Below are 13,056 nucleotides of genomic sequence, written 5' to 3' on the forward strand. Positions count from 1 at the left end.
ACCGGGTCGAGTTTACACTCATAACATCTGAAAGTTTGCGCCGGTGGCCGCGTTTAAGGTCAGTCTGTTATTTCCGGTGGCCGCGTTGCTCTTTCGCGCGGTTCCGTTTCCTTCGGTGTTCTCTCCCCACAACGCCCTCCTTAAATAAACCATGTTTCGCCTCTTCGACGTCCGACAACGGCTCGACTGGGGCAGCAAGAACTTCAGTCCAGTTTTCGGGTGACGTCTAAAAGAGGGGGTGGATTGAAAGGGAATTGCTGGCCGGCGTCGAGGGCGGCGGTGCCAACGCGGAGCGTATCGATTCACACACGGCCATGAATCTACGAAAATTCTAGTCCCTTCTGGTGAGTCATATCCGATCCTTTGCATTAACTGAACAACACGCGAGGGGGAGAAGCGCAGTAAAACGGGGATCCGCGCGGGAGCGCTTCGTAAGAACGCCGACGATGGGCGGGGGGGCGGAGGGGTTGAAAAAAAAGTAATCAACGTAACCATATTTTACGGAACCTGTATACACACCCGCCGTATTACGCTGGCCATGATAAAAATACAACGGACGGTACTGTGAGAAATTTCACCGGCAAGGGAGAAAAAACGGTCGGATATAATATTTTTCTCCGCGCCGGAATAAACATTCTGTAATCCCCGTGACGTGCTCGTCCGCTAATGATTAAAACGGCCGGGGTCAAAGGAAGAATTTTTAGGGACGGGGATGAAAAATTGTCGCCCAGAGACTGTAAACCAACGACGACGAGAAATACCGGGGCGGTGGAAGTACATTAGATATCAGAGGTGGAAAATGTATGCGGGAAATGCTTCGCGCGCGAGTTGAGAAATTTCATGGATTTGTTCAGCGAATCGAAAGCCAAGGGAGGAGTAGCCTGGCTAACTTCGTTCCTCCGTAAGTCGAAGCACTAGAGAAGCCTAGCGCGAAACGAGAGTAATGGAGATTGTAACTAATAAAAGAAGAAGCACGCCTTGCGAAGGCGGAGAGGAAGTTCGATAAGATAAAAAGCATGAAGCGCGTATTAAAAGTGGAAGTAGCTCTTAAGTAAGGCGCAAGGAGCTCTCGGTGATGACGAAGTTAGGCGGCGCGGGCGGCACGACAGGAATCGTCGAGTGGTGAAGTGAAGGGATGCTTTCCAAATTCACCAAACACGCCACCGAGATAAGTCTGTTAACGACTTCGCCGAGAAGCCGGCTCTGTTCCTCGCGGCATAGAGCCCGTCACAGGGGAGGGCGGGAAAGAAACCTCGGCGATGGCGAATAGCGTGTACAACTACGCGGCTAAAAGCGCCATAAAAATTCTCCGCTGCTCAAATATCGCGCGCGCGGATGCAGGTGCTTTCCGGGAGACGGGCGCGGCTGATAAGATTAGTGGAATTTCTAAGAACGCGCCGATGTCGTAAAGCTGCCAGCTCTACGCGCTGGGTATCGCGTCTAGAAGGGGGTGGGGAGGATTATTATTTCATCCACGGAGATGAAACGTTTGATCGAAGACCTCTGCCCTTTTCATTAGCGATTCGAGAGGCGGACGGAAACGCCGATCTACTCGCTAATGAGGGAGGCGAAAAACACGGGAGGGTAACGAATAGCCAAATATTGACCGTTTTACGCGAACCCCGGGCGCATTTTCCTCGATGAAGCTAGCCTTCAAGGGGTGCGTGTTGTTTTGACCGTTGGAAATGGAATTGTGTTAAAGGGACGTTCCACGAAACTAAATAAAATTCTGGTGGTAGAAGGTAGATTAGACTAGACTAGAGAACTGTATCTCGGAAATTTAGTGATTCTACCGAAAGAGAAGGCCCAAGTGTGTGTTCCCTGTCTCTCGCACGAATTTCATAACAGTCATTGCCACTGTGGCACGGATTCCCATTCACGCGAGGCCCACGGTGCTCGCGTAGAACGAGCAAAGAGAATCGGAGAATCGCACTCGAGATCGTCGCTCGTTATTCATCCATTCATTCAGCAGCGACGGGATTCACCGCGCGGCGTTGCGCGCGGCGAGGGTGGCTGCGGGGGGTTGCCGCGAGATCCTCGGCGTCGAAAGGGAAGCGGGTATCTATGTACGCGTTTTACTTTCGCGATCCCCCCCGCTCCCTGTCGAAACGTCGAGAGCGGCTCGAAGAGGTTCGCGCCCGAGCATAGGGATACCGACAGAGAGAACTAGAGAAACAGGGACTCCGAGGAGCGAGCAAAAGACGAGGGGAGAGGTTTTAAAGGATCGTGGCGCACGGGGGGTGGCTTGTACGACGCGTTTCCTTCGTAGCTGCGCTCAGTTATGCGTATACCTGGTCTGGCAAGGAAGAAACGTGACTCGAGCAGGGGCGTGTTCGTTAGCGCAACAAAAGGCTACCTAGGTACCTCGAACAGGTGCGTATTCCAGGCGGCTGTCCCGGGGATGCTCCGCGATCAACATCGTACAGTTGCATTTATGCACGTCGAGGGTTTTCAAGTGATTCGAGGCAAAGGAGATTACAATGCCGACTAGACGAGGGGATAGACGCTCTCGAATGACGAACACAGCCTGCCGGCCTCGTAAAACACCGAGCTGACAATGAGGGGGCAGCAAGGGGTGACGATGCGGCTGCCACGGAAGTGCATTTCGACGGGGACGACGGACAATGCAACGCGCCGACACGGCGACAACTGATACGCCAATCTCAGGATGTAATACTACGGCTGTCAATACGCGGATACGTCGAGCCAGCCGTCTTTCCTGCCCCTGATTCGCGCTGACACGGAATGGCTGTCGGTATATCGCGGCAACGCTCCTCGCTCTACGCGCCAACGCATCATTTTATTGTCTCCGATTGACGTATGGCTTTTCGCTTTTTAAACGATTTTATTCAGCTTCGATCCTCTGTTTGTATGGTTGTTTGTTTGTATGTATGGTTCAAATCTGGCGACTGAAATTTAACCCACTTCCAACTATCCAATTGCCTTGAAACTTTGCAGGCGCGCGTAGTTTGGATGACAATACAATATTTAGAAAAAAAATTAACCCGTAGGGGTGAAAAAATTACCCAGTCATCAATAAATATAACCCATAACTACAAATCCGAACGACTTGAAATCAGCCACTCGCGTTCTTTACGAAAACGACAAAAAACCGCTGCGTTCGGGACGCTAGTCGCATCGCGATTACCGAAAATACACAATTTATCGAGAAATGATCCGTCACGTATGTATATAGTAAAACTAAAACTTTGCAGGCGTTAAACTGTTAAACTGTATACAACAATAAAATATATTTGTAAAGAAGTCTGAGCTGTGAAATGTAAATCCACAAACACTAAAAACTAGAAAATAATTCGTTTCTTGTACTTCAATTTTGATGGTGTTAAAATGGTGTTTGATCACTTTAAAGAAAACCGCGGGGCACCATGTGCAACCAGAAGGTGAAGTATTAAAGTGATTCATATCCTGTCTTGAAATATCGTGCCCCACGATTTTATTTAAAGTGATCAAACACCATTTTAACACCATCAAAATTGAAGAACAAGAAACGAATTATTTTTTAGTTTTTAGTGCATTTTAATTTAGTTTTTACTACATTTTTAATAAAATCGTTTAACATAATTTTTTTTATATATATTTTATTTCCCTCTCAAGATATTTTTGCTAGCGGAACCGTCTGTGGCGTTTTTTCGTCGACGTCAACGAAACACAAGGGAATCCCCTCTGTTATGCAAATGCGCGTTGAATTAATAGATTAAAGTGGAATTTACGACGGCGTTAAGTCCGACGTACCGTTTCAAGCCGATGGGTATGGAAGAGGATAATGGCACTCGTTTGTTTTTTTTTTAAATGTCTTCTGTATTTGTCTCTGCAACGGGACACATTTTAGAATCTTCTATTCTCTCTGTACAGTTCGAGGGCGGCATTCGGATCCCCCACGTTTTGAGGTAACGACGCTATTCTTCCGGTGTGCGTGTAATTAAAGCCCCGCCGCGCGGTCGGGCTCTCGTGCACCACGGATCGTAAAGTTTATCGCGCAATTTGCGTAATGTGCGTAGAAACTTCTAATGAGTAAGAAGCTCGCGGGCGCGACGGTTTCTTTCAATTAATTCTGGAGTGGGCCCTTTGACGCCTGTGACTAAATAAATAATCGTGCGTTAAACGCGACCATGATAAGAAACACGTAATGAAGGATCCGAGACCGGCGAATAAGAAGCACGGAATACAGCCGGGGATTAAATAAGAGTGCATTAAACTCGCGCCGTGCTGGTATTCTCATACTTCCAATTTCACTGCGACTCCGAGACCGCATCGTTTACAGGAAACTAGAGGGAGAAGAAGAGAGGTTTGAACGGTGCCCGGTGCATCCAGAAACCCTGGCTCTACTCGATACACGTCTCATTTCCATAACGCGACAAAGGAAGAGCGAAAGAGACGCGGTGAGATTCGACTTTCACGACTTTAAAGTCGGGACGGCGCAGCGGAACACGACCACCCATCGAAGAAGAAATGGGCGGCCACGGGGGAAAGGGACGAACCGCCAGGGTACAAATCCTCTTTTAATTTCTAACGTCCCCTCGGAGCCGGGAAAACGCAAGGTCCGATGGTAATCCCATTTGTCTTCCAGATTCGGTCCAGCCGTTGTCAGGTACAAATGTAAAAGGCCGCACGAACAGGTACCGCGATCGCAGGTTCTACCTGTTCCCTGGCCAGACACCTCGAGACAGCCCCCTTTTCTTTTCCTTTTCCGTTCGACTCGCTTTCAGCCTGGATTACCAGGCGGTTTTTTCCCCCGTGGTGAAAGTTTGCAACCCGTAGAGCGGAGCGTAGCTGCTCTCACGACGCAATTAGCAGTCGAAACACGTACATTCGCGAGGGGGTAGCAGTGAGAGAAGAGAGAGAGAGAGCGAGGGGATATTCGGACGATCGACGCCGGGAAAGCATTTTTCACCGGTGATCTCGCGCGGCAATTTTTATCCCGCGGACCTTTTACGGCTCCATCCGTTTCGCTGTCGCGGGAAAACACATAAATACAACGGAATTATGGCGACTAAATTACGCCGGGTACATTTAGAAGCACGCTATGAAGTGGCTTTACGACGGGGCCGAGCCGATATATCGAATGGAAACCCATTTTTTCCCCTCCCGCTCCCCTGATCCACACCGACTCGTACATCATAGCCGAAATCGAAACTGACAACAGGACCCCACCGCTGAGCGTATGGCGTGTAATAAATCACGGTAAAAAGAGCACGAGCCCTTTTTCCCCTCCCTGACGAAACCCTAGCTTCTCCTTTACCGTCTGCCTTTTCGGGATCTGATCTTACAAAGCACCTCTCTCTCTCTCTCTCTCTCTCTCTCTCCTTCTCGATGAAAAGACGCGGGAGGAGTCGAGGGTCCTGTCTCTTCGCAACTAGATCCACCGACGAATATTCGAGACGCTAAAAAATAAGCCTCTCAGCGCGCGCTGCGATCTACGCGAATTTTTACAGAGTGCTCCAACGAGGAGGAATTTAAAATAAGGCCCTCTACCATGCGTCGTTCCACGGAATCACCGGATAAAACGATACAGCGTTCCTTCAGGACGAATATATTTTTGCGAATCACATTTTACCCTCCCGAAAAGGCGGCTCAACGACAATAACTTTCCTTGGATCCGAGTGTGAAAGTCGCGGAGTTGTGGGGGGATACAGGGTGTAGGAATAATAGTCACAGTTTCACGGATGAATCCGCGTACCGAGATCGATGGGGATTTATGAAGAAGAAAATTGCCACGCGATTCTCGAGGACCTCGGGCTGGCCTGCCCGTAGATAGCACAAAATTCCAAATGGATGCCCATTACCTTTTTTATGCGCCCTACAATGGCGCGGTGCTTGGATTCACGCATCGTTCGACTAATATATTTTTCTCGGTAATCCCCTAAGACGGCCGGATGTCGGGGGGTTACTTCGGGGCTACAATCTGGGCCCGTATCGATGCGGCTTATCAACGGATCAGCCGCTAATGGAAACGTCCGAAACGCAGGCGTGAATGCGCTAGTTCGACGGATAAAAAGGGTCCATTCGGTCCCTTCCGCCCTTCTACTCACCCTCCACGAGGTGACCAACCGGCTCGTGGACGGGGAACAGCTGAAACTGAAGCGTGTCACGGAAAGTTAACGCGCCTCGCCGCGTTTCCCGTGAATGGCCCACCCAATGCGAACAAAAACCGGGCAGAATGGCGAAACTAGGGGGGTGGCCGCGACATTGTTGCAGAATTCTGGGGAGAGAGGGGCATCGACCGATCAATTGACTTTCCTAATTTCCTTGTACGCCGCGACACAATGCGGCTTGTTGCAATATTTCGATTTCGCGCGGGGTGCCGCCCTCCTTCGGGGGATTGTTTTAGAATCGATCCGTAGGCGAGGGCTCTTTTCCGGGTGGGATGAAACGACGCTGATTGGCGGTCGGGCCGTGCTGTCTCGTTAGTAGATCGCATAATAACAGAGAAATCACGCGGGTCAGACCAAACTGATGGCTCGAATTTCATTTTCATCCTGCTCGTTGACCCTTTCACGGGGGTCGCGACCCTCCCTAATCGTCGCGCGAAATTGTTCGATGAAACAGGAGAGCCAGAGTGTATCAATTTTACGGGTGAAGCGAGATTATCGTGTCAGAGAATAGACACCGAGCTCTCGGACAGCGTAGACAGGTGTTGGGACGCATCGCGAGAGATGAGGATCGAGGACACGTTGACGTTAGACGCGATAGGTTGTCGCGCAGATGCGCTGCGCGGCCTGTATCGAATTAAGAACGGCAAGAACGCCCAGCGATTAATCGCTAAAAGGTGGCGTAGTCGTTGAATGTACACGGGACACGCAATCCCAGTTATTGCTCCTTTACGTGGGCCTGGCAGGGAGCCATGCCGATAAAGGCGACTTAATTGGTAAGTGGGTGACAATCGTTGCCAGTCTGGGGGGGGCGAGACTCTCGCGATCAATAGAGTTTTCTAATTTCGCTGGACGACAGCAGGCCTGGCTGGCCGCCTCGATGACAAATTTAACGCGTAATACCCCGCGTATGTATACTTTCGTCCTCGGTCCATATGCTCCCGCAAACCCGCCCGCCGAAGATGACCCCATTCATGGCGCCGATCACAATGGCGCGAAATGGTGGTGCCGTTAAATCGGGCTTGTAGGTCGGGGCTGGTGTTCAATGGCACGGCTACACGGGTCTCGTTAGTTTGTCATTCGGAAATGATATATAATTTTCGACCATTGCCGCTGTTACGGCGGAAGGTGCAGCTCGAGTTTCAACTTTATGAACGGATCGGACCGTTTAAGCGCTGCTATAAATCCGATCGAATCGCGGACCGAGAGATTTCACTCGGAGTCTACAAACGCGAGAAAGGCAGAGCGGATGGGAACGATGGTAATTCTCTGTGTCGCAGGAATAGCTGCTAGTGGCAATCAGCCGTGCGAATCGTCGCGATTAAAATTGCTGGACGGTGAGTCTTTTCGCTGAGACACGAAGCGAACGATATGGAACTGAAGTGGTATGATTTGGACTTTGATATACTAGGTAGATCGTACATGAGAGATGCAAACAAGTGTTATTCCCTGTAAAACAGTAATGGAAGAGATTCCGAAGGGAGGTCTTTTTTTCTTGAAGAAAGAAACTTATTTTATGGCCATTCAACTGTTATTAAACTATGACATTTTTGTTACCGTTCACATTTAAGCTTTCTTTTGACCGTCCATTGAAACCGTCTTGTCAGATTTTACGACTTCCATCGACCGGTTAACTTTGTAACCCTTATACATCCCGAAACACCCTGCAGAGTCATTTTTTAGTCCCGTCCGACTCCGAGCATTGTTCTCGACCGCTACACATAAGACGCCCATCGTTCCCCCCCAAAGTGGACAAAAACGGATGGCACCCAAGAGCGAAAGCGCAAGGCGATTAAATAATGTCTCTTACCTAAATAATGACAGTTCTACGTCCATTGATGCTGGACCGGGGGCGGCGGCGGCGGCGGCAATGGCAGGGGTCTCTCCAAAACAGGAACAGGGGACACGTCCGGCATGGCGAACCTGAGCTTCTGCCAAAACAACTTGTCCCCCCACACCAGCACGGTGTGCGAGGAGATTCTCTTTTTGAGATCGGCGTCGAGATCCCGTGGACACACACCGCCCACCAGGAGCAGGATCACCGAGCGGCCCTTCCCTTTCAGAGCGTCCCTCAGGGCCGCTTTGAACTCGAACCTGGCCCACTCGCCGTGCAGAAAGTTCTTCGACAATACTAGGATGGTGCGCCTCGAGGAGTCCGCCGCCTCGGCTACAGCGTCGGCCACGTTGCTGCCGGCGCCGAGGTCGCGATAGTGCAGGCACAATCTGTACGAGGTCTCCAGGCCGGGTACAAGGATCGTGGAGACGAATGCCTCGTCCACGGCCGAATAGGAGATGTAGGCGTCGAAGGGTTTCTCTTGATCCTCGAACGCCGCCGTCTTGTAGCAGGCGCGCAGTCCGCATCTGCTGGCCGCCCAGGTCCTGAGGGTGCGTCGGTGCCTGAAGGCGCCGCAAACGAGTGCCACCATGGCAAAAATGAGGACGACGGTGGCCAACAGCAGCGGCAGGTAAGCCTCGAGCGGTCGCGTCTCGATGGCCGAGGTCGTGCCCGTTAATGCTGCGCAATTTACCACCGAGCCGTTCGCCGGAAGAGTTATAGGCACGCCTAGGGAACAGGTGACGCTCCTCCAGTCGGTGATCTTCGCCCGGTTACGGGCCATCCACTCGCGCACACGGTCCAGGTAAGAGCACTCGCAGCTCCACGGGTTGCTGGACAGGCCGATGTCCACCAGGTACGGGTTCTGGACGAGCTGCCAAACGGCGAAAGTGCCCAGCCGATTGTTCTCCAGCCGCAGCACCTCCAGTTGACGTAGCGGAAGGAACGTACCGTTATCGATGTACGTCAGCAGATTGTTCTGCAGGTAGAGCTCCTTCAGGTTCTCAAGCGGCATCAGCTCCACCCCGTTCAGCACGCTTATCTTGTTGTTCTCGAGATGAAGGACCAGCAGACGCTTCAGCCCGCTGAACGTGTGATTCCTGATGGCGATTATGTTGCTATCGTTCGCGTACAGGATCTGCAGGTTCTTCCGGCCGATGAACGAGTGGGAATTCAATTCCCCGAAATTGTTCCCGTCGAGGTAAACCTCGGTGGCGTCCATGGGCAATCGACCCGGCAGCGTTTTGTAGCCGGAGTTGGAGCAATCGACCACGTTCGCCGACCAGGATTGATCGTGATAGCATGTGCAGTTTGTGGGGCAGGTCATCTCGCAGTCGCAGGCGTCGAAGTCGCAGCAATGACAGAGCGCGAAGCAGTGGGCCTTGTACGTGCAGAGGAATTGAGACGGCTTCGCTTCGAGCAACGGTATGAACGATTTGTGACGATCGTAAGGAAGCCTGCAATAGACCGACTCGAGGTCCATCACCCTCGGGTGCTGTCTCAGCGGCAGCGAATTGATTCTCTGCAGCCACTCGGTGGTGCAGTCGCATATGAACGGGTTGCCGCCGATGTAGAACTCCGGCAGTTGCCGATTGCCCGGCACCTGGGTCAGCTGGAACGCGGATAGGTTCATCTTGACGATCTGGTTCGCGTAGAGGTCCACCCTGGTCAGATTCTTCTTCTCGAAGAACGTCTGCGGCTCCACGGTCTGTATCAGATTGTCGTTGACGAACAGAATCTCGATAGAGTCCGGTATGGACCTCGAATGGATCCTCGTTAGCCGGTTGAACGACACGTCGAACGTCTGCAATCTCATGGCCTGCGGCGCCGCGCCGAGATCCATAATAAGATTTTTATGCAGATCCATCCACTGCAATTTATCCGGCAGGTAAGCGTAATCGAACTGCACGATCATGTTGTCGGACATGTTGAGCCACAGTAGATCGGGCGCGCTCTTGAATATACCGGACATGTCCTGCAACAAATTCGAGTCCAGACGTATCGCCTGAAGCGCCGGGTTCGCGGAGAACACCTCGTCCTCCACCACCTCGATCTTGTTTCGCGCCAGATTCAGGATCTGCAGCGCGGGCAACTCGGCGAAATCCTCGGCGGTCACGTTCGTGATCTCGTTCCCGATCATTCGTAATCCGTAGAGGCTGGACATTCCCCGGAAGCCGGGCCTGTTCAGGCTTCTGATCTGATTCTCGCCGAGGTCCAGCGTACGCAGCATTCTCATGTCTTTCAGGGCCACCGGTATGCTGTCCAGGCTGTTGCCGGACAGATTCAGGTCCTGCATACTGGAACAATTCCGAAAGGCATCCGGATGGATCCCCTCGAGCTGATTCGAGTCCAGCGACAGCAGGGAAAGTGCGAACAGGCCGTTCAGAGAGTACGCGTCCAGGTAAGTTAATCGATTGAACGCTATATCCAGCGTGTGCAGATTACTCATCGGGGCGAACGTGTCCGCGGGTATGGTCTCGATCTCGTTGTACTCTAGATTCAATATCTGAAGGGTGTAGAGGTCCTTGAAGAGGGCTGGGTCCATTCTGTTGATGCGATTGTGGGACAGATTCAGAAGAACCAGCCGAATCAGGCCTGAAAACGTGGCGGAGGTGAGCCACGAGCTGGTCAACGCGTTCCCAGACAGATCCAGGGTGACAAGCTGATTCATGTCCGCCACCAGGCCGGGCGACAGCACGCTGATGGAATTGTTCTGCAGTCGCAACTCTTTCAGCGACTTGGCCGCGTCCCTGAACATCTCCGTCGGAAGGGCGACGATCCTGTTCCCGGAGAGATCGAACGTCTCCAGGGACCTGAGCCCGTGGAGCGCCTCGTCCGCCACCATGGAGATCGCGTTGCTCGACAGATTCAGCACCCTGAGCCGCTTCAACGAGGAAAATCCATAAGCGGGCAGCACCGAGATCTGATTATTCGACACGTCCAACGACTGCATGTCCAACGAGCAGGAGAACGGCGACGCCGTGGACTCCTGCTGGCGCCTGGGGTGCCTCTCCGCCACGTCCCTGAATCCCAGCTCGGTGATGTCCTTCAGCATGTTCCAGGACACGTTCAGAGCGAACAGGTTCGATAGCGGGCAGAACAAGTGCTCCGGTATCTGCCAGATGTTGTTCCACGACAGGTCAATCTTCTCGATCTGCGGCACAGCGTCGAACGCGCCGCTCTCCAGCTCCAAGCTGTACTTGCTCTTCCGCCCGTTCAAGCTCCTCACGGTGAGATTCCGCAGGTCCCGGAGGCCGCTGAGCACCTTGGCCGGCCAGTGGACCAGCCTGCACCCCGTCAACCTCAGCGATCGTAGCCTCCATAGCTGCACGAACCCGTCCACGTTCAGGACACCGTTCTCCAGGGTCTCGGTGTCCTCGCAGACCACGTTCACGGAGGTCACGTACTCGCTGGTCGTCTGGGAGAAGTTCGTTCTGAGGGAGCCGTAGCTGGCGTAGCTGTGGATGCAGGTGACCGAGCCATCCTGACGCGATTCCCAGGAACAGTGCTCGGGCAGGTCGAGCCTGGGTGGCAGCTCGCTGGTTACGGCGAGCACGTGGTACACCGGGAACAGGAGGCAGTAACAGTAGACGAACGACAACGACACCGATCCCCGGGGACCGACGAGCCCACGCATCTTTTAGCGAACTCGTTGCCTTCCCTCGTTTCCGCTCCTCGGCTACCTCCCGGTCATTACACGCTCCCCGTCCTGGGTTCCGTTATTAACGCACGCTGTTGTCGTCGCTCGTGCACGCCCTCCAATATTTACTCCGATCGACTGACATGTGTGGCGGCTGGAATCGATACCGAAACTCGCTCCCGGCTCGTTCGATGCGATCGAGCGATCACGGATAGCCTCGGTCCGTGATTACCGATTCTCCCGCTAGTTGAGAATCCCGGGGAGCCGACGGTCAGCGGGCACCGGTGTTACCCGGTACTTTGGGATTCACTTTCGAGTAGTTCGCACTTCAGGAATCACACTTCACTCGGCGCGGCGATTCGTTAGTCCACCGCGCGCTCGGCTTCTTCCAGTGGGTCACTCGACCGGCTCTATCTGGGAAATCCTCTCGAAATACGCGCGTTCACGGACAGAGCAAATACAGAGATAGCCGAACACGAAGCTTTTCGCGATTACTCCGCTGGCCTCTATCGGAATGATCGTAAACGTTCGCACGACTGACTCACCGGCACAGCTGACTGAACGTGGCGATACACCGCGCTCTCGTGCATACTTTTTCGATGGCTATCCGAGACACCGCGGGTTTCGGTGTTCCGCCAAAATTTCAAAACTTCTTCGCTTATCCGCGAGATGTCCGATTAGTGGCGCTATTGAACTCAACACTCTCCGTGATCACGGCCCCCCGTGTTTCACTGAAATCCCACTAGATTATTGGACGAGATTGAATATCCACGAGTTCCCAGTGGCAGGGAAGAGGACAGGGGACGAGATGCTCGGAAACGACCGAAAACCGTATTACTCGGTACGGTGGCCACCGCGCGACTGACGGTTGAGATCTCCGTAGTATCTAACTCGACGCAGCGTCCGGCAATCGTTCCTACTCCCAACACTGGCGGCAGCACCAACACACCGGGAAGGAGAGCGGGAGAGCACGCGTCTATACGGTGTCCGCCATAGTGGAAGAAGGATGGCATACGTTCCCTCGAGCCGCGGCGTCCTTCTCTCTCTCTCGTGGACGGTGGAAATCGCACGCGTTCCACTCGTCCGTCGTCGAACACGTCGCGTTTCTGTATATTTACTCGCGGAACGAACGGCAATACATACGGCGGTGTGGTAAACGCGAACGGGGAGGGACGCTGCTCGCGAGCTGGCCCTAGCTTCGCGCCTTTTTTGCCATCGCGGAAAGTGTTGTTACGAGTGCGTCTTCGCGGCAACTTGCTGGACGATCGCAGGGCACGGTGTACACCTTCGACGTCGAAGGCCACCCTCATCCTGGGCACGATGTAATCCTACTCCGACCCGGGCGACCACCCTGATCTACGAGGCGGTGAGTGAAGGAAAATGTCTAACATTTCGTAGCCGCGACACGATCGTCGATCGCCGACTGGCCGAGCATTGTTACACGCGCTGCTTCGTGGGTCACTTTTTCAGCG

The 13,056-nt window shown here is 53.0% G+C and overlaps 1 protein-coding gene across 1 annotated transcript in view; it reads right to left on the reverse strand.

The window, feature by feature from the left end:
• The window catches only part of Toll-6 (Toll-like receptor 6), a 50,857-nt gene extending 38,421 nt beyond the window's left edge, over positions 1-12,436 (reverse strand). The window contains exon 1 of the mRNA XM_076829349.1: positions 7,921-12,436. Within this exon, the coding sequence (XP_076685464.1) occupies positions 7,937-11,581 (3,645 nt within the window). The 5' untranslated portion in view covers positions 11,582-12,436 and the 3' untranslated portion in view covers positions 7,921-7,936. The remainder of the gene's footprint in view (positions 1-7,920) is intronic.
• Between the last annotated feature and the right edge of the window lie 620 nt (positions 12,437-13,056).

This window comes from Andrena cerasifolii, chromosome 16, assembly GCF_050908995.1.
Source record: "Andrena cerasifolii isolate SP2316 chromosome 16, iyAndCera1_principal, whole genome shotgun sequence".
Classification (NCBI taxonomy): domain Eukaryota; kingdom Metazoa; phylum Arthropoda; class Insecta; order Hymenoptera; family Andrenidae; genus Andrena; species Andrena cerasifolii.